The sequence below is a fragment of the Eubalaena glacialis genome, chromosome 7, assembly GCF_028564815.1.
Source record: "Eubalaena glacialis isolate mEubGla1 chromosome 7, mEubGla1.1.hap2.+ XY, whole genome shotgun sequence".
NCBI classification, from domain to species: Eukaryota; Metazoa; Chordata; class Mammalia; order Artiodactyla; family Balaenidae; genus Eubalaena; species Eubalaena glacialis.
The window spans coordinates 43,207,343-43,229,496 of NC_083722.1; the positions used below are offsets into that span (position 1 = coordinate 43,207,343).

Sequence of the window (22,154 nt, forward strand, 5' to 3'; positions counted from 1 at the left end):
AGCTGACAACTTCTCACTGTGTCCTCACAAGGTGGAAGGAGCAAGGGACTTCCTGGAGTTTTTTTTTTTAAAAACATTAATCCCACTCATGAAGGTTGCACCTCACGATTTAAGTAACCCCCAAATGCTCTACCTAATACCATCTCCTCTGGGGTTTAGGATTTCAACATATGAATTTGGGGGAACACAGATCTTCAGATCATAGCAATGCATCTCATTGAAACTCAGAAAAATAGTGTCGAGTGGCAAATGTCGAGAAGTCAGTCCGTACACATTGCCCTATTTGAAGTGTTAGAGGAACTGTGGCTAGAGCAGCACAAGTTTTAGGCACACTGGGGTTTGGGGCACCTGTAAAAAACATTTCTTGTTTGGAAAGATGAAGTACACTGGTTTGATCCTAGTGGAACTTGAATTCCCCATACGTTTTCCTGGGCTTTGCTTATGCCTTTTCTCCTTTTTCCTGTCCTCAAAGATATAAAATTGCCTGAATGATGCTAATTAATGAAGTAGAAACTGAGCCTTCTCAAGTGTCTAGGAAAATTTTGAGTTATAGTTGGGAGGCTTGTACACAGTTTAGCATTCTAGTTGAACGGAAAAAAACCCCCACCTTTTTCCTGATTGCACAGAGTATGTATCATTTCTTAGTATCTGGCTCTTGGGCTTTCTTGGAAGCATAATATCTGAGATCAGTACACTCAGAAGAGAATAATTGAATTTGGACCTAATTAGGAATGTTCACAGCTCAGGAAAGATTGGTGAGGAAGTGGTGACAGGAAGCCAACTTGAATCAGTGATGTTTTTAGGAAGCAGGAGTAGAAGCTGAAGCCTTATTGTGGATAGTTACTGTTAAGAAGGTGGTCGGAGAAAGACATCTGCTTTTCTTCCAGGTGAACAGCCCCAAGCTGGCTACCATGATAGTCTTCATTTTCTTCGGTAAGTGAATTATGCTTCCGGTTTATCTGATTTCATAACACCAATTCTCCGTGAACCAAATGCTGTCACTTAACTGTCAAGCTAACAAATGTTTATAATATAAAGTATTAATTACAAATTTATACTTTAACATAGCTTCTTAATTTTGCAAAAATGTACACCTACTTTTACTTATTTATATAGCTCTATAGAAAATGCACAATGTGAGAATTGCATTAACAGCTCAGGTTGTTTCTTTTTTATATATAGAATAATCCAATCACTTTAAGTAATTGATCAGGATTTATAGAATTGACATCTGTACAAGAGCCTTTTAGAAATGAAACCTTCCAGTACCTATTTACAAGTTATAAGATGACAAATTTTGAATTATTATCTATTTTTCTTTGGTATTAAATTGAAATGAGGTTAATTTAAACCATTCAATTCCCCTGATTTTAGGTGTTAATATTTAATAAGAAGGAGGCAGTTAGTAGAGTAACACAACACGACATCAAATGCTTCTTCACATTTCAGTCAATTTTTGTAACCTAGAGATAAAGTGTGAACTTATCTCTCTTGTCTTGGGTAGTGTGAATGCATTGTAAGATGTTAGTAAAAAATAATGTATACTTAAAAGTAGAATCTATGAAGATCTACTTGCTATATGTGTTATTGGAGAAGCTATTTATATTTTCATCAGCATGCAGTAGAATCTACAAATTGCATTCAGAAAAAGGGATAGTTATAATTGTAGCTGAATATTAATAATTTACTCATTAAAACAAAGCCAGTGTATTTTCTGCTTACTCTCTGCTAATAGATACTGATGAATAAAGGCACACTTGTGGGCAAGAAAACAAAGAAGTTTATTTCAAATTATGTTGGAAGTCTAGTAATAAATAAATAAAAATAAATCTAGTCAAAGAAAATAAAGGCAAGAAAGAAGAAACCATTTATATATTTTCAGGTTTGGGGGGGGTTAAGTAATCATTATTCAAAACTTTGTTCCTTGTATTTATTGCTAATAATGTTTCCTTATTTCTATGATTTATAATAAGGAGAAATCTAGGAAACTTTAATTTTTGTAGATCAGGCAGCAATATAATGAAACACACAAAATAAATTACAACCTCATTATGGACCCCCATTAAAAAGGTAGTGATGGCCTCCTGTTTTCAACTTTCACTTCTAAATTAACCTAGACACTAGGTTGCATGAATGAGGGAAATCATACCTAACACTGTTAGGGTCAAAACTGTGCTATTTGATAGGTTTAATCAATATTTCCCATAGTGTGTGCTTCAGAATATTTGTTCAACATCATTTAAATAGGCTTTGTGATGCAGGAAAGTTCTGCAGCCAAAGAAATGTGAGACATAGTGAATTTTTAAAACAAAGCATTTAATAGCCTAATGAGTCTTATACATCTTTAAAGGGTGATAAAATGTGCAATATTCTCCATCTTATTTATTTTAAAATAGAACCTGTTTTTCACTTAGCATTTCAAGATGATCCTTGAAAACTCCTGGCTTAAATACATGGCCAGAAATCATTGTCAGGAATGGATAAGATTCTGGAAAGCTGAAGTTATTTTGATTTTTCTGGGCCAAATCGTTGAAGTGGTTTTCTTACTTGATTTAGTATTTCTTCTGAGTGGAAGGTGTGGAAAATCACGTAAAACAATCAAGGTGATTATTCAACCTAAAATTTTAAATATGAAAGAAAATAAAACACATTTGGGAAAGATAATATGTAGAATTCATTAATGATCATTGCACTGAGATACAAGTGAGGTTTGATGATATACCCAGGAGACCATCACCTATAAGCTTCCTGAGAGAAGTATTCACAAGATAATAGTGATCAATGGCAAATGAAACTCTAGTTGCTTATAAATTGACTTTCTGACATGAAATCCCTACTTCAGGATCTTTGGCAAGCTGGATTGAAATAAGTAACCTTGGGCCAGAATGGAAGTGGCTCTTTCTCTTTCTCTAGGCTTGCTAACCTAGAACAGGAGCTTGGCTAGATGAGGTTATCCGTGAACACATGAAAACACAGAAAGCTGATATGTCAATTTCCACTCTAGCCCTCAACAAGAAAAATGTGACCAAGTCACACGCATGGGCTTAATCTCCAAATGCAGTGACTCAGCCAGTAATACATATGATCCAATCAGTTTTCATGGATTCTCCTTAGGAGAAGAAGTTTGGAAAGAGGTAATATTTTAAAAAAAAAGATGCTGTGGCTTAACTTGAAGCCTATAACTCTATGTTGTGACAAGTCGTTCATAATAACATCATCTTTTTAAAAATTCAAATAATTTGGCTGTGATTAAGACATAGCTTGAGGTCTCTTGATTATAGTTAATATACTGTCTCTAGAACTCAATTGTAATTTCCATATTTTTCTATGGATTGATTAAGCAAGTGTCAGTTTGTATACTTGCAGAATTAGTTTGAGTAATTGGAACAATATACTAAATTAACATTGCTACTTTCTTGGTATTTTAAAAAACTTGCTGGAACCTTTTCTCTTCTACCCAAAATAACTTGTAAATATCTGGAAGGTGTTATATTTATTGAATATTAAGAGTTATTTATATATAACTCATCCATAAAGAACGATTCAAGTTGGTTAAGTCAATATGCATTAATTGAATATGTATGATCCATCATTGTGTTGATGATAGGAATATGATCATGAATTAATGCCTGCTGAGTAAAACCCCAGAACCCAGTGGTAAAGACAAAAATAAATACACACTTTCATTATGGAGCAATAAATGCTATAGTTGGGAAATTCCCAAGACTAGTGAAACAGATGAAGGGTGTTGAATTCAATTTGAATGTAGGAAAACAGGTATTGAATTAAGGGAAAGTTTCCCTAAAAATAAGTAGTTATTGTGTCGAGTCTTAAATGACAAAAAAAGGGTTATTCCAGAGTAAAAAGAAAAGGAGTGCCATACAGTAAATGCTCAGAGGTGCAAGGCAGCATGGAGCATCTGAGAAACTATAAATGTTCGAGCACCTCCAGATTGCACATGATGAAGAATAGGAGAGTCATGCTAAGAGGAACCATCCAAAGGATGAAGCAGAGAAACAGCAGGACTAGATTGGTGCATGAGGCAGATTAGGGGGTGTAAAGAACCTATCTGAATAAGATAGAACTGGAGGCAGACTGACTAACTGGTGAGTTGGTCAAATATTCAAAATGAGAATCAATGAAGCATGCAAGAGTAGATATGGGAGAGTAAAACTGAGGATAGAAAAATAACCTATCATGAACCCAAGGTTCCCAGTGTGGGTGCCATTGTGAATGGTGAAATTGCTGATGAAGTAGGGTGGTCCAGCAGGGAGTGATGACGAGCAGGACAATACTGATGATAATATTGTCTGGAAGTGTGTCTGGAACATTTAGGTGGAGATAACAGCATCTGTAACTGGAATACTGGAAAATATGGGATTGAATTATATATCTGAGAATCATCAGTCTAGATATTTTAGTTAAAACCATAAGTACATGGAATTGTCCACAGAAAGGGTGTAAAATGCGAATAAGAAAAGCCTGAGGACAGAACCTAAGCTTCAAATATATTTTAATAGAAAACTAAGAGGATTCTGGGAAGAATTCTAACTGTGGTCAGAAAATATCAAATGAATAAGTATCAAGAGAATTAGAAGAGAGGGTTGCCAAAAGAAAAGAGTTTCAAGAACAAAATGACGGTGAAATGCCCAATGATAAAATTAAGCAAGATGAAGTCTTAAAACTATTAAATTTGATGTTATGGAGATGATTGGAGCATTTTTAAAAGTAGTTTCAATGGAACAATAGAAATAATAAATTATAAGTTGAGAAATGAATAAGCAGTAAGAAAGAAAGAGGGCAAATACAGACTTTTTATTTAAGAATCTTATATAAGAGAAACAGAGATCTGTAGCTAGAGGGGAGGTTAAGATCCATTCCAGACTTGTAATGATTTTATCACATTTCAATTTTCATAATTCTGGTCTTGATAATTAATAACTTAGTTTTGAGGTAAATAGCTGCCATATTGCTGTTGTTTTTGTTGTTCTGTTATTGTTGTTATTCAAGCTGTGGGGCTATGCTTGGACAATGAGTCCACTTCCCAAACCATTGATTGTACCTATTTAAGAGAACTCTGCCTAAGTGATGCAGATGGATGTAAACATGCCTGGAGAATAATGGAAGATGCCTGCAATGTATCAGGTAAAACACGCTCTATACTAACATAAAAAGTTTAAAACACACTCAAATAATTTCTTTTTACAGAGATAAAAATAGAATTTGTTCTTTTTCTTTCACTATCCTAGGAACTAAATTTTTTCTCTAAATACCTTACTTAAACTTGGTATTCAAGTGATTCGCCTACAATTACTTATTAGTGAATTTAGATACAAAAGACTATTCTTAAATTACTCAAGGGCCCTAATGCATTGACACTGCAGGCAACTTTATGCAGGATTTCAGATTATTTTTTTACTTATCTCACCAATGTTACAATTATACACATGCCTCTCAGAAGCATGGCAAAAAAATTTTCAAATAAAATGTTCTTTTGCTTATATGTTACTATGTCAGGATAACATAGGAAGATAACATTTGTCACAATCAAACACATTATTTATTTGCATGTACATAACATGAGTTTCATGTTTTTGCAACCTATACACTATTTTCCATTCCAACTGTGTCAAGAACAAGTTAAAACATATTTTTATTTTTAACTACTCCTACATTCCAAACATTTCAGAGGAGGCCCAATGGGTAGAGAATATGAAGACTGGAAAGTCACTGTTATTTGTTTAACAGGAAAAAAAAAGTACTGAATATATCAAGTAACTGAATATATATTGAATGAGAACATTATAGTAAGACTCCATTCACTAAAAATAGATAAACTTATTATGTAAGGGGACATTGCCCTAATATTATTATGACATAACTTTTCAAAAAATCTTATACTAACATAAAAAGTTTTATCAACTTGTATAATGAATATGATAAAACTGTAAAAACCCAATAAACTTTCTGGCATATTCAGTAAGAGAAATCCAAAGTGAAAAATAAAAATATATTCTTTCATGACTCACTTTGCTACTCCAACCATTTCATGAAGGATAAATTCTGTACTGCTCACGACCCTAGCCTATCTGCCTGTGCTTCCTCTACCTCCCCAAAATGTAAGGTGGAGTGTGTTGGGTTAAGAGGCAACCACCCATAGTTCTAACAATGTCAACATTCACAACCTCCAACATCAGAGCTCCTGTCCAGCCACAAGATTTCAAGGAATTACATAGGATGTAGACAAGGAGCAAGATTTCCTTTTCTTCCCTGCCCTTCAAGGGAGTACATGCAATGTTCATACGCCAAAGAAAGTTATAGGTCTCTAATCCAACATTCTCATTACAGTTCAGGAAAAGAATTTCAATTGTAAGTTTTCTCAAATAACATAATAATATTAAGATGAGAATAAAGGACAATGACAAAAAAAAGTCTGTTATTTGTTTTGATGATGAAGCTCCTTGTTACATTTTATAAGGCAATTTAAAATATCACATTCAGCGTGTCATGAATTATAACATATTTATTGATTTCAGTATACAAATAGCAAGTCATTTGCAGTGAATGGTAAATTTGCATAATTATACCATGCATGAAGTTGAAATAGAAATATTCTCAAATACACAAGTGAAATGTACTCAAGTAGTTTTATTCAGAAAAATGAATAAAAGAAAATTGTTGGGTAGATGAATATGGCTTTTTAAATTAAAGAAGAACATGAAATATTGGTAATTATGAAAGAGGACCACATCTTTTTCCATGATAAATTTAGAGCCACTTGCTTGTCTCTTATTATTATCTTGGAATGACATGTAAATAAAATAAGATTAAGACCAAACAGCTAATACAATTGCTAAACTGACAAAATAGCTAAGATTACAGAGCATTCTGGTCACCTCGTGTAAGGGCAGCCTTGATTATTATTAAAGAGAAAAAGTTGGCATTCTAAGTGGGGACAAATCTCCTTTAAAATACAGAAAGTTTTATTCTATTTTAGAAAGTAAATATTGGGGGAGAAAACAGTAGAAATAGTTTTTGCTTGAAAAGTCAATTATATGGACATGCTGTAGCAACCCCAGATAATTTCACTCTAATAATGAATTACTAAAATTAACGTGTTAAAAGCTTTGGGTAAGGGGAGGCTCCTTAAAACTTTAATGTATCTTGGGTAGGAGGCCTCAAAAATTATATTCAGATTAATATCTAGAGTGTTATATGTTTGACTGTGAAATCCAGGCAACCCCTGCCAGATGAAGGATTCATCCAGCTGTAATTTAAGTATCCGGTCTTTAGCAGAAAGCAATTTCCAATTTAAAAATTGTCTCTGCTCTGATGACCTCTACTGTACCATTAAGAAATTGCTTGGAAAAAAATGCATCAACAAATCAGGTAATACATTGTTATATGAAACATTTACTGTCATTGAAAAGAAAAGTACAATGTCAAAGTGAACCACATCTATGTAATTTGATGAACTCTTGTTTTTTCTGGTGACTTGATTAATTCTTCATATAATTTAAGGTTCTGTGAGCTGTAGATCTCAGTAAGTGCATGGCATATTTCTGTAATTGCTAACCACAATTTCAAGCTTCATTCTATTATAATTCATTAGCATTATACATTCACTCGTTCAATACATATATTTGTGAGGCTCACTATGGCTTTGCACAAGACTTAAATGATAGAAGATAAATAAGGTACCATTTCTGTTGGTAAAGAATACAGGGTCTCCTGAGGAAGACCAAAGTATAACCACTTACCCAGAATTATGCTTGCCTTTGGATAGGATAACTTGATTATTTAATATGCATTTATTTATTGTTTACTCAAAGTGCCAGCCTGATGGTGAAGTAGTGGTAATCAAGCTTGTCGACATGTGTCCTGAGCTTACAGAAAGATTTTCCAAGAGATACGTGGGATCCAATAGTCCTAATGTAATCAATTTCCATATCCTCAATGTCCCTATGTACCTTCTCCGAAAAGTGATCAGCTTGGGAATACACCTGTTTTCATAGAGTTCTCACCTCTTCTTTCAGAATCCTCCTTCCCCCACTTTATAAGAGAAAGGTTTACCTCTCATCTATCTTGAACGTTTCATTGCCCAACTCATCCAATCATTACTGGACTGTTTTCTGTTCCATAATTTTACCTTTACCAGAATTTTATAGGAATGGAATTATATAACATGTAGCCTTTTGAGCCAGTGTTCTTTTATTTAAAATAATATATTTGCGATTCATCAAAAAAATTGCTCTCTTTTTTGATGAGTAGTATTCCATTGTATGGTTATTCCATAAATTGGTTATCCATTCACCCCTGAAAGCCATTTGCATTGTTTCCAGATTTTTAGAGATTATAAAGCTGCTATAAATAGTCACATATAAGATTTGTATAAATATAAGTTATTTCTCTTTGGTAAAAAAGTATTGGGTCGTATAGTAAAGTGTATGTTTAACTTTATAAGAAGCTTTAATACTGTATTTCAAATTTGAAGTAACCATAAATGTATGAAAGTTCCAGTTGCTCCACATTCTCAGAAGCACTCAATTTTTTTTTGCCATTCCAAAACATATTTAATGGTATCACACTGTAGTTTTAATTTGCACTTAAATAATAATAATGTTGATCATATTTTCATGTGCTTATGTGCCACCTCTATATATTATTTGGTAAAGTCTCTCTCCAAAATTATGTAGTTTAGTTTCTATATTTAGGTCTATGATGCATTTTGAGTTAATTTTTTATATGGTGCAAGCTATGGGTCAGATATATTCTTTTGCCATATGGATATCTAATTGTCCCACCACATTTGCTGAAGATATTTTCAATTTCACTTTTCTCAAAAGATCACTAGGCTGTATATTGCTGGCTCTACTTCCAGATTTTCTTTTCCGTACCAATTACCCATATTTCTATACTTTTGCTAATATTCCACAGTCTTATTTATTGTAATTTCATGGGATATCTTGAAATAAAGCAGTGTAATTCCTTTAATTTTTTCCTTTTAAATAATTGATTCAGCTATTCTTCTTTGCTATCCCATATAAATTTTACAATCAGCTTGTCAATGTCTACAGAAAAATCCTGCTGGCATTTTGATTTGGCTTACCTCAAAACTATAGATCAATTTAGGTAGCATTGACATATTTACTATGCGAGTTTTCAAATCCATGAACGTGGTATATCTCTCCATGTATTTAGGACTTCTTTGATTTCTTTTATCAATATTTTGTACTTCTGAATATAACAGTTCTTACATTTTGTTAAGATTTACAGATATGCTTCACTTTTTTGATGCTGCTGTAAAGGGCACTTTATTTTACATTTTAATTTTCAATTGATCATAGCTAGTATACAGAAATACAATTGACATTTTATATGGACGTTTTACAATTGGCACTTTATATGGACAGTTTATAGTTCTAGGGGGTTTTGTTTGTTTTGTTTATTGTTTTTTGTAGAATCTATAGGATTTTCTACATAGATAGCCTTGTTATCTACGAATAGAGAATAAAGAGAGTTTTATTCTTCTCTTTCCAATCTGTAAGCCATTATTTCTTATTCTTGCTCTATTGTTCTGAGTAGAACTTCCAGTATAATATTAAATAGGATTGTTTGGTGTGGCCATTTTTGCCTTTTTACCTATCTTAGGAGGGTTGCATTCAGCTTTGCACAGTAAAGAATGGTTTTTGCAGTAGGTTCTTTGCAGGTTCCCTTTATCAGGCTGAGGAAATTCCTTTCTATTTCTAGTTTGCTTAGAGAATTTTTATCATGAATGGATAATTAGATGTTAAATTTTGCAAATGCTTTTTCTGCCTCTATTGAAATGATCATATGTTTACTTCTTTAGTGGCATTTGGTAAATTTTATTGTTGATTTTTGAATGTTGGATACAGCTCTTCATTCTGAGGCTACATCCTGCTCAGTCATGATGCATTATTGTATTATTCTTTTTATATATTGTTGGATTCAATTTGCTAATATTTTGTTGAGGGTCTTAAATCTATGTTCATGATGCATACTGGCATGTTATTCTCTTTTCTTAGAAAGTATTTGTCTGATTTTGTTGTCTGGGTAATGCTGTCTTCAAAATGAGTTAGGAAGTATTTCCTTCTACTCTAATTTCTAGAATAATATACAAAGAATTGGCGTTATTTTTTTCCTTAAGTGTTTAATTCAATTTACCAATGAAGATATCTGTGCTGTTCTTTACTGGAAGGTTTTTAAATGTTCAGTGTGTTTAATTGTTACAAGACTGTTCTATTTCTTCTTTTGTAGTTTGTCTTTCAATGAATTTGAAAGACATTTGTTGGATTTATGTTGAATTTTTATTTTTAGAGTTTCCATTTTACCCTTTCTTTTAGTTTCTATCACTCTGCTAAGTTGTTCCTAATATTCCCAAGTTGTCCTTTAAAAGTCTGAAGAAGTTCAGGTGATGTCCTCATTTTTGTTCAAGTACTGGATATTTGTGCCCTTCTTTCTCTCTCTTTCTGTGTCTGTTTCTCTGTATTTCTCGCTCTGTCTCTGTCTTTTTTCTCTCAGTCTTTCTCTCTCAATTTTGCTCGACATTATTTCTTTTGCATTTGATTTGACTTGAAATTGATCCTCACTTTTTAGTTTCTTAAGATGAAATCTTATCAGCGATGTAAGCATCTCATTACACGAATTTTCTTCTAAGTGATGTTTTAGTCACATCTACTAATTTTAATATCTTGTGTTTTCATTTTTATTTATTTCAAAATATTTTCTTATTTCCCTTCTGACTTTCCTTTTGATTCAAGGTTTATTCATAATACCATTGTTTAATTTCCAAGTATTTGAGGATTTCTTAGATATCTTTGTTATTCATCTAATTCCAATAACATTAGAGAGCATATTGTGTATGGTCTCAATTCTTAATGAAAATGATAACTGCCAAATATCACCTATATAATGTGATACACGTGAGGTGATACACGTGAGATTATACACACACAATTACACACTTGAAGTTATACAGGAAGAAATAATGGAGACTTAGAAGCCTTCATAGAAGAAATAACAGACTTGGGCTTTTTAGGGTGAACTGGGCTCAATAGGGAGATGAAATAAAATGGATGTTCTAGACAGAGGAAGTAGAATGAAGCAGAAGACATTGGGGAGCAACACATTCTTGGTAAAGCTGGATTATAGAACAGAGGAGTCTTAGGAGATACTGGAAAGAAACCAGATGTTAATAAGAAGGAGGAACTTATTAAACGTACATATCTTTCTAAGGAGATTAGACTTCAAACTGTTGTTTTGAGGAACTACTAATGCATTTTAAACAGAAGACTACAGAATCAGTATTTTGAAGGATATCGTTTGTTGGCAGTGGTATAAAGGATGAAATGGAGGCAGGGAAGGATGCAGGCCAAGGATATTAGTTAAAAAGCCATCAGAAGAGTTGGGGAGAGAGGTGACTCATGCCTAAACTACCACACTGGTGCTGAGGACTGTAAGGATAAGAGATATTTAAGAAATATTTATAAATTACAATCAATAGGAATTGGTTTCCATTGGATATGAGGAGTATGGAATGTTGTTAAACGTGTGAGAGAAGCTGCTGGCTTGAGACAAGGGTATTGCTGTACACGGAGACAGGACTGGGGACAGAAGTGGTGAGTTATATTTGGAGAGTTTGCATTGGGAGGGCACACTATGGCACATTCATGTTAGAAATGTTAGTATTTTGCTTTACATTTCACATGATGAATATATAGTTTAAAAAAAGCAATGATGGAGTGGACCTCATCTGGCTGGCATTTGGAAACATGGGTCTCGCACTGAGGAGAGTATCCTAAAATAGACATATAGATTTGGGAGTCAATGGTTTGTAAGAAACAGATACAAGCATGCAGGAGGATAAGACTGGCCAGGAAAAGATATGACGTGAGAATATAAGTATTTTGATAACAACATTTGCAATCTAGTTGATGAAACCACAAGGAAGTTTTTAAAGACTGGAAAAACAAAAACTACAGGAAGAATTTTGAAGCCAGTGAAAGAGAGAAAGACACAGAGGAAATAATCGACAATTATAAACGCAGAGAAGTCAAATAGGAGATAGACTAAAATGTCATTAGTTAGCTAATGAGTCTTTACTAGTTTTAGGTTGAAGTAGGCTGAAACGAAAGCGTATAGAAATACTAAAAATATTTATTGACTTTTGTTTCAAGATAGTAGGGCTAGTTCATTTATATCTCAATGACCATTTCTATCAGACCAAGATGCTGGCAAAATATAGTTACCAGCCACAGGTACATACAAATCTAGAGCAGTTAAACTGAAATCAGTTCACATTTAAACCATTTTTTTCCATAATAAATACTTGTTAAATGCTATTCTGTGGTAATGTTGATAATCCAGGAATATAGAAACCCTGTACAGAAGACCTGAATGATCTCACAAATGCACTTCATGATGGACCTGGCCTGATCATGGTGTTTACCCAGAGCATCAGCTGCTTGCTTATAATTTAGCTCAGAGTGGAAAAGGAAATGATAATTGAAATCTTATTATTTCATCCTATTTCAACTGCAGCATCCTCCACCAGCTCTTTGGTCATCACTCCAACAAGATACGATGCCTCTCTCTCTCTCTCTCTCTCTCTCCTCCTTGTATTCCCAAAACATTTCTCAACATATAACAGACGTGCACTTTTCTATTCTTTATTATAGATTATAAACTTCTTGAGCAAATCAGCTTTGACATTTCTTCCTTTTTTTTCTTAATATGATAAACTTTCAACATAGTGCCTGATACCTAGTAACTGATCAATAAATATATCATTTATTTTTAATTTTAAACACATTTTGAGCATCTAAATTATATATTTATTCATAAGATATTTATTATTCAGTTAATATGTGTAGATATCATATAAATGCTGGAGGATGGAAATAAAGATGGGTTAAGACAGTCCCTGCTCTTGGTTAGCTAAAAACATAGCAGAGTAAAATTGGCATTTAGCCAGATTATTTCATTTAGCCTTGATTATTAAATATAAATATATATATAAATACTCATACATATATGTGTACTATAAAAGAGATTGACGTTTAGACAGATTTACAGATTATTTCAAAATATATAATTACCAATATAATAGAACTAATTATATGAAGATGGCATTAATTCACATACATCCCATCCACACCAGCCTGCATATGCTGGCCAAAAAGGGTAGGAGAGATGTTCTCTGTGCCAGTAGAGAAACCTGATTTAAATAATTATAGCAATCCATGTGAGCTGTTGTTTGATAAATGTGCAAAACTTTATCACAGTGTGTGTCTCCAAACCCATGCAGTACAGAAGCTGTACTCTGAACAGTGCTTCTAAGAATGCCCTGGCAGTTTTTAAGTAAACATTTTCATATCATGAAATAGATTGTATTATCTTTATCTTGCATGAGGCATTTGTAAAAACTAAGATATAAGAAAGCTCATTTAATAAACAAAAGAGAACAACCTTTTTTTTTTTTTTTAAGAGACGAATACCCCAGGGGAAAAAGTTACTTTGGGAAGAATGGTAGGGTCAAGGAAGATTTCATTGTGGAGATCCACATGAAGGACCTCAGAGGAAGATGAGACATTTTAGAATTAGACGGTATACTTCTGAAAGCTTAGGTTAAGCAAGTAAGGATTCTTATATTGAGGTTGTTTTTCTTATCTTTTTTCTATAAAGTTTATATAATTATGTGCTTATTGGAACTCTCTAGCAGAACATGCATTCTCTATGAGGATATAACCCCCAAGGGGTGAAAATTGGTTCTTAGAGGTGAGCAAAAAACCTCTCACTTATATATAAAGCATAGATATACATACAGTCCCTAAACAGATGCACGATATATCTGTGGAATTAAAATTTCACGAGGGGGTAAGGGAATTAGGAAAAAACTGTCTAAGAATGCTTCTTAAAGGGGAAATAATGAAAAACTGTGGAGAAACACTTTAGTATAGGTACATTTCTAGGATGAAATGGAAATTCACAAAATTTTATAGAAGAGAAATAATGGACTATAAGTATTTTAAGTTACACATGATTTCTACCAATCATCAGCAAAATGTAATGAAAAGATGAAATAAATAAGGATAAAATATTAAATGAAATTGAGCATTACCATTATGTTTAGTTACATAAACTATAAATAATCAATATTTTTATTTCAATTTTTTTAAAAAATTCAAGATCATTTATAATAGCTCTCTTGCAATTTTTTTTCCAATGGCTTTTGAAAGACAATAGATATTGGTATATTTATAAAAGATATGTCTATACACTTTTTAGGAAACATTAAAAGGTCATAATATTTAATTTTTAGTCATTTTTTATTTGTAGAAGAATCAGCACTGTCCTCATATTTGGCTGCACAATCCAACATCACACAATGGCTCCATCAGAAAGATACGTCATTAATGATTGAAAAAAAGAGCTACTGTGTCATGGCAGCACGTATCTGCCAGGAATCTGAACATTGTGCTCTTTTGTATGAAAATTTTAAGAAAACCTGTGGGAGGGAATCAGAGCAATGCAAAACCCTTGATGGAAGCTACCTGTGTGCAGCGTTAAGAGAAAGTCTGAAAGAAACAATCTTGTGGAATTGTCAATGCAATGACCCTTCAGAAGCAAAATGCATTGAAATTTGGAAAAGCTTGTTTGAGGACATTTGTATACAGGATGCTCAGATGAATCCAGTTCCAGCCTTCAGTGAAGACAATGAAGATGAATTCAACCTAGACATTGTTTCAGGTCAGTATTCAAGGGAGGAATTTGGGAACCTTAAGTATAATCACGAATATGAGTTGACTAAAGACTTTGCTCTGCCATTTCTGCCTGTGTTTCTCTTAGACAATGAAAATTAAAAAACATAATACTATGACTATGTCTAAAAGGGATTATGAAGAAAGACATAAATGCTAAAAGGTTTTAGAATAATGTGAATTTTATTCATTAATTTATTCATTCATTGAACAAATACTTATGAGACATTGACAATGTGCTAAGTCCTAAGTCTGGTGCAGCAGGATCAAAACAACAACAACAAAACTGTCCTTCATTTAAGAAGTTTCTTATTTTCTAGGGGATTTAAAAAATTAAAGAAAGATAATGTAGTAAGGGATGATGATTTATTTACTTAATAGATATTTCTTTGAGTGCCTACCATGTCCTAGGCCATGTGCTAAGACCTGGGGAAAAAGCAGTATACAAAACGAACAAAAATCACAAAAACCATTGCTCTCTAGGGCTTTACATTCTCAGTTGAGGAGTGTCTTGGTGAGTTTCCCTGGAAACAGACTCTGAGACAGAGGTTTGCATACAGAGTAGTACTTGGCTGAGGGCTCAGGAACAAAATCTAGAAGTGAGAAAAACAGGATTAGGTGGAGGGAGAAATTGAAAGGCAAGACAATGATCACAACAAACAGCTGATTCCACAAGATGTTTGGCTCTGTAATGGCCTTTTAGAGATGTTGCCCATTGAGACACGGGGGGACTGCTCCTTTGAGCCCCTCTCATGGACTAGCCCTTAGTTAGGAGCTGTCCCCTAGAAAAGTCTGCCCCCTTGGATGTGGCAACTTTCTTTGGATGAGGCAATGCTGGAAAAGGACCAGCAACTGGGGAAATGAATACTGGGATCACCAAAAGGGGGGTCTTGGTAGTGGGCTGTAGCATCCAGTAAGAGGAAACTAATAGGATAAAAGATTTGAAGATGTATATTTTAAACAGTATAAGTGTTACCAAAGGGGAAACATGGGGGGGGGGAGCAATAAATTAGGAGCTTGGGATTAACATACACACATTACTATATATAAAATAGATAACCAACAAGGACCTACTGTATAGCGCCTGGAATTCTACTCAATATTCTGTAATGGCCTATATGGGAAAAGAAACTGGAAAAGAATGAGTATATGTATATGTATAACTGAATCACTTTGCTGTAGAGCAGAAACTAACACAACATTTTAAGTCAACTATACGCCAATAAAATTTTAAAAAATAAAATTAAAAAAAAATAAACAGTATGAGTGCTAAGGAGAAAAATAATACAGGTAGGGAAAAAAGAAGTCTGAGTTGGTGGTTTGTAATTTTAATAGGATGGCCAGAAAGTTGATATGAAGAAATTAATGTTTGAGTAAAGATGGAAAGAGGCAAGGGAATGAGTCATGCGGGTATTTAGGGAAAAAACACTTCAGGCAGCAGAAACACAAGCTCAAGGTGAGCTGGGGATAATCTGGAAGGTTGAGGAAGAGCAAAGAAGACACTAGAGGTAGAGTCGAGAGAGCAGGGGGAGAGATGCAGGAGATGAGGCCAGAAATAAAACAGGGGCAGGATCATGAAAGGCTTTGTAGGTCATTTCAAAACCTTTGGCTCTTATTCTGAGTGTTACAGGAAACCACTGAAGGATTTGAGCCAAGGAAGTGTCATGGTCTGATCTACATTTTTAACAGGATAATTCTGTTTTTTGTGTTGACAAATGACTGAAGAGAAATAAGGCCCAAGTAGGAAGACCAGTTAGGAAGCTTTTGTAATGATGGGTGATGGACCAGTGTGGACAGCTGTCAGATTCTCGATATGTTTTGATGTGAATGGATCATATGGGGATGCAAGGGGATAAAAGGAATCAACATTGACTCCAACGTTTTTGTCCTGAGTAATTAGAAGGATGTGGTTGCCATTATTTTCACTGACTAACATGGGAACAACTACAGGAAGAAGAGGCTTTGGTGTGGACAGAGGAGAGGTCAGGAGTCAGTTTGGGACATGGTAAGTGAGAAATATTTGTTAGATATCCAAGTGAAGAGATCAAGTAGACAGTTCTAGGTATAAAATTGATATCTAAATTCATTGCATGACACATAGAAGTGAGATCTGTACTGTAGGTATAAATTGGGGGTCATTCACTGATGGATCGCAAATGAGACCATGTCACTAAATGAGGTCAACAGAGAAATGCATGGTGTCTTGGATCAGAGTGGTAGCAGGGTGAAAAGATATCAGAGTCTGCATATATTTTGATATTAATGGATCAAGAAGTGGGAACAGTGTGCATTTTTTAATGTGTATGATCTTACAACGCAGATGGAGGTCTGGTGGGTGCATGTTTCTCTGTGTTCCCATGACATACTGCCCTTTAGCTCCTTTTCAGCAATTAAACTACTGTTTAAAATATTCTCTGGAAAATGTGTATATACCTATGTATGCACCATACAGAATTAGGATTTAATGTGCAGAGAATTTATTATAATGCATTACTCATATTATATAAAATAGCATGGGTCCATGATAGAATTTGTTTCCCCATGGTAAAAGAATTGTTTTGTTGTTTTTGTAATAATTACTCATATTGTGAGTGTATTAGTCTGCTTAAGCTGCCCTAGTTAAATACCAGAGGTAGGGTGGCTTGAACAACAAAAATTAATTTTCTCATCATTCTGGAGGCTGGAAGTTCCAGACCAAAGTCCAGCAGGGTGAGTTTCTGGTGGGAGCTGTCTTCCTGGCTTGTAGATTTCCTGGCTCCTTGCCATGTCCTCACAGGACATTTCCATGGGGTGTGTGTGTGAAGAGGGAAGAGTGAAGAAACTCACTAATGTCTCTTCTTATGAGGACACAAATCCTACCAGATCAGGGCCCCACTCTTAGGACCCCATTTAATCTTAATTACTTCCCTAGAGACACCATCTCCCAATACAGCCACACCAGGAGTTAGGGCTTCAACATACAAATTTTGGAAGGAGACAAAATTTAGTTCATAACAGTAAGTGAACTCAGTTTCTTGAATATGTTTTATTCAGTGGCACAGCCATACCAAACACTCCCAAAGCAGAGCTATTAACCTATCATAGAAGGTCTAGCCTAGACTTTTGTATGTTACAAAAGCTGTAGAACTCTCTGAAATTTGCTTCTTGGGATTTCGTTCAATATGGAATAGTAGCACAGAAGAAGGAACATCTCAGAAACACAGGGGATTGTGTTCCAGAAGAGACAGTGATTCTTGAGCTGAGAATTAACCAGTAGAAAAATGAAAAACCATGTATAATGAGAACAGATGGAACAAGGAGTCTGGAAAGGCTGTGACACACCGGGGGGTAAAAAGAATTTTCTTATGATTGTACCATCATATATGTGCAGTAGATGGGCAGGCAGGGAGTTTGGACAGACAACTCAAGTAAGGACAAATTGAAACTTGAAGAGACACTTATGCCATAACAGAAGTCAGTATCTTAATAGCCAATGGCAAAAATTGAATTTTTATTTTAAAATGAAAATCTGATAATTCTATTCTATCACTTTATGCATATGTCTATTAGTGCTCCATCTATTTTATTTTCATTTTGTTTGTGTGTCTCTATTTCCTAATAGGTTTGACAATAGGGACTGCCGATTTGTCTTCAATATGGCACCTGGTATATAGTAGGGACTCAACCAATGCTTCTTTTCTTTTCTTTTTTTTATAAAGTTATCTTTGAAAGAAAGAACAATTAAATGAGATTTTTAAATGTCATTATTTTAATTGAAGTATAGTTGATTTACAATGTTGTGTCAACCTCTGTTGTACAGCAAAGTGATGCAGTTATACACATATATACATTCTTTTTTTTAAAATATTCTTTCCCAATATGGTTTGTCACAGGATACTGAATATAGCTCCCTGTGCTATACAGTGGGACCTTGTTTTTTATCCATTTTAAATGTAACAGTTTGCATCTACCAACCACAAACTCCCGCTCCATCCCTCTCCCTCCCCTCTGGTGATCTAGTGGTTAGGATTCAGCTCTCTCAACCAATGCTTCTTGAATGAAATGTTTTAGCATTAGATGGTCACCAAGTTCACTTCCATCAATGAGAGTCTTCAATTCTGTACTTACAATTCCTAAAAACTCTGGGAGGCTAAGATAGAGGTGGAAATAGTCTTTAAATTGCTTTTCAATCTAATTAAGACCTTACTGGGAAGAGTTTTTTGGTTCAGACAATATTCCTTCTGTTCTTTCTCTCCAGACAGACTCTTTGTTTACTTCTGAGCACATGGCCTAGTCATTAGCATTTGTTTAAATCTTCCAGTAACTGGATACTCAGAGCAGGGCTGTTTAACTGACTTGAATGATATTTCAGGGGTTTATTTTTCTTCATCTGTACCTCACTAATTTTGTGTATCAAGGATTAAATAAGGGTTACATGAGCTTATATGTACTTTTGCTTGATTATTCACTCATAAAGGTAGTCCACATTCTCCTATTAAATTTAGAACATTGTTCACTAATAAAATAGTCTGTTTGTTTTCCTTCTAGATAACATGAAAGAGGATAATAAATTCAAGTGGAATCTAACTACTCTTTCCTATCATGGTAATGTTTATAAATTGTTATTTTGATCTGCATGGTAAATACTGGACAATATAATTTAAAATGTAGTTACTAGGCTTCTTAAAGATATGCCATTACAAAATAAGTTGTGTGAATTTTTTTATCATTCTAATACTACAAAATGCAACAAAATCAAATCAACTATACTTCAGTAAAATTTTAAATAAATAAATAAATAAAATTTTTAAAAAACAAAAAAAGTCAACAAAATCATTGCGTTTCTTCCACTCATGTGACAAGACATCTGTTTTGCCCATCCATCGTTTATTCATAGTTATGCTGAAGAATACTTTACAATTAAAACCAAAGACTAGGTCGTCATTAAATTTCATAGATATTTTGATCACGTAAATTAAATTGAGGTCTTTTTGTATATGTGGATGTGTTGGGGGCGGGGCATTCACACATACCTGTGTTTTCCAGAATGTGAACATTTTTATATGTTGGAATAACTACAGCCTTTAGTCAAGATTTCCCCCCCAAATAAAAAGTGCAACAGAACAAGAACGTTTTGATTCGAGCCACTGAACGCACCATTAGCTATATAGCTGAAATGCAATTTCTGAAGATTTACTGTTTACATTTGAGAAACTTGGACTCAAGAATTATTTTCTGCAGCTCAGTTTTGGCCCTACACACTTCCCATCACTTCTGGATCACAATACATAGCCAGTGCAGATGAAAGATGATGCAAATAGTCCACTATTCAGGTCCCAGTAAGTTCATACTAATTCTAAGGGGAAAAAAAAGGAATGTTTGCCAAAAATAACACATGGGTACATCATTGTATTTTGCTCACGGACTTCTCACAGTGTTTTGCAGATTCTGTATGTACAGCTTTTTGTTTACTTTTCCACGACTTGGGCATATCATTGCTTTTAGGAATCAGAGGGATCAGGTCCTGTTTGGAAGTGGCGAAGGAGTGTGTGGCGGATGTGCTCTGTAACACACAGTTGGCCCTTTACCTGAAAGCTTGCTCAGCAAATGGAAACCTGTGTGATGTGAAACACTGCCAAGCAGCCATCCAGTTCTTCTATCAAAATATGCCTTTTAACACTGCCCAGATGTTGGCTTTTTGTGACTGTGCTCCCTCTGATGTACCTTGTCAGCAGTCCAGAGAAGCTCTTCACAGCAAGCCATGTGCAGTGAACAGAGTTCCAGCCCCAACTTGCCTCGATATAATTCACAGCTGCCAAAATGATGAATTATGCAGGTGAGTAAAAACACGCATACCTTGCTTTCTGATCTTGGAACCTTATTTGTTACAGTCTAGTCCCAACACTTGATCTCATTACATTAGCTAGAGTTCCCACCATCATCCAACATGATGTAAATAAAGCCAGACAATTCATAGTTTTGAATCCATGGTACATGTGTAGTATCCTTTTCGAAATTCAAATGCAGAATATGTTTTTGGAATAAAAGAAATTCAGTTTGTCAGGATTGGGTAGTCATGAAATAGCATTATTAAAATTTCATATTCAAGTGAGACTCATGAATTGCTTAATAGACATGTCTTGTATGTCAGTTTTATTATTTTTTTGGGGGGTGTGATTATATAAGGCTGTTAAATGTCATAGAATTTTGACGAGGTGACTCTTAAAACTTCAAAATAAATATTTTGTGTCTTAGGCTGGAGATGAGGAAGGAGCTAGAGTTTGGATTTCCCCAACACACGTGTGCCATGGTGTCAGGAATGCACCCTTTCCCCTGTTCCCAACCTCTCACCCTTAATTCTCGAGGCAATGATGTTAGTCATGTATTTGTTTATTCAAAAAATAATTACCAGGCACTTACTACTATTTTAGGTATCAGGGTACAAGATACAAAAATGCCTGCCCTGTGGAGCACACACACACACACACACACACACACACACACACACGTGCAATAAGGGGAAATGTGAATGGGCAGAAAGAGTGAAATAATTGCAGTGCAAATGGGGTGACCCCAGTAGAGACATTTTACCAGTCGAATAAGTGAGAAAATGAGCTTGTCTCAGTAAATACTGGAAAGAAGAGATACCAAACAAAAGGACGAGCCAGTGCTGAGGCAGAAATGTGTGTGGCATGATCTCAGGCAAGGAGGGTAGAGTGCACAAGGAGAAGAGAAATAGGAGAATGGATTTACTCAGAGAAAGAAGAGCGGTACTGGGAGATTTTGAACAGAGGTGTGAATGATGTGCTCACTTATTAAAATTTCCACTCTGGCTGCTAGTTGAGACTAGACTTTACCTTTGCAGGTAACTCCTCCTGGAAACCATAAATTGAAACCAACACCTTGGCTTTCTCTTCTCCTCACTGTGGTCTTAATTAACACATTTCCTTATATATTCAAGGCAAATTGATCTTTTGTGTGGTAAGAAAGCCACAGTTAAGTGAGCCTCTTTGGACACGAGTCAGAAGATGGAGGAAAGAAAGAGGATACTGAATAAACTTGTTGAACAAAAACTACCTGTAACATTGATATTATCAAATTAAAGGAGCTTTATTTAACATCCAGCATTAATTGGGATGAAGCTTCTGCTTCTTCTTGGGATAATTACCCCAAGAAATTCATATTAATTTGTTTGCCCAGTACCTTCTATTAGGGACTATTTTATTTAATTGTATTTAAATGAATAAAACTCCATATATAGCAAATTCCTTTAAAGGTCAAAATAAACATTTAGTGTGGAGAAGTGGCTAGGTGTGATAGCTCAGGGCAAGATTTGTCACATTTGTCACCTTGCTTGAACCACTGGCAAATGAGATTTAATGACATCACTTCCTG

General features: G+C 34.6%; 1 protein-coding gene across 1 annotated transcript in view; it reads left to right on the plus strand.

The window, feature by feature from the left end:
* Nucleotides 1-911: 911 nt before the first annotated feature.
* Nucleotides 912-22,154, plus strand: part of GFRAL (GDNF family receptor alpha like) — a 63,079-nt gene continuing 41,836 nt past the window's right edge. Inside the window, 5 exon segments of the mRNA XM_061197455.1 lie at nucleotides 912-933; nucleotides 5,011-5,145; nucleotides 7,231-7,389; nucleotides 19,308-19,364; nucleotides 20,265-20,595. Coding sequence (XP_061053438.1) covers nucleotides 912-933; nucleotides 5,011-5,145; nucleotides 7,231-7,389; nucleotides 19,308-19,364; nucleotides 20,265-20,595 — 704 coding nt within the window.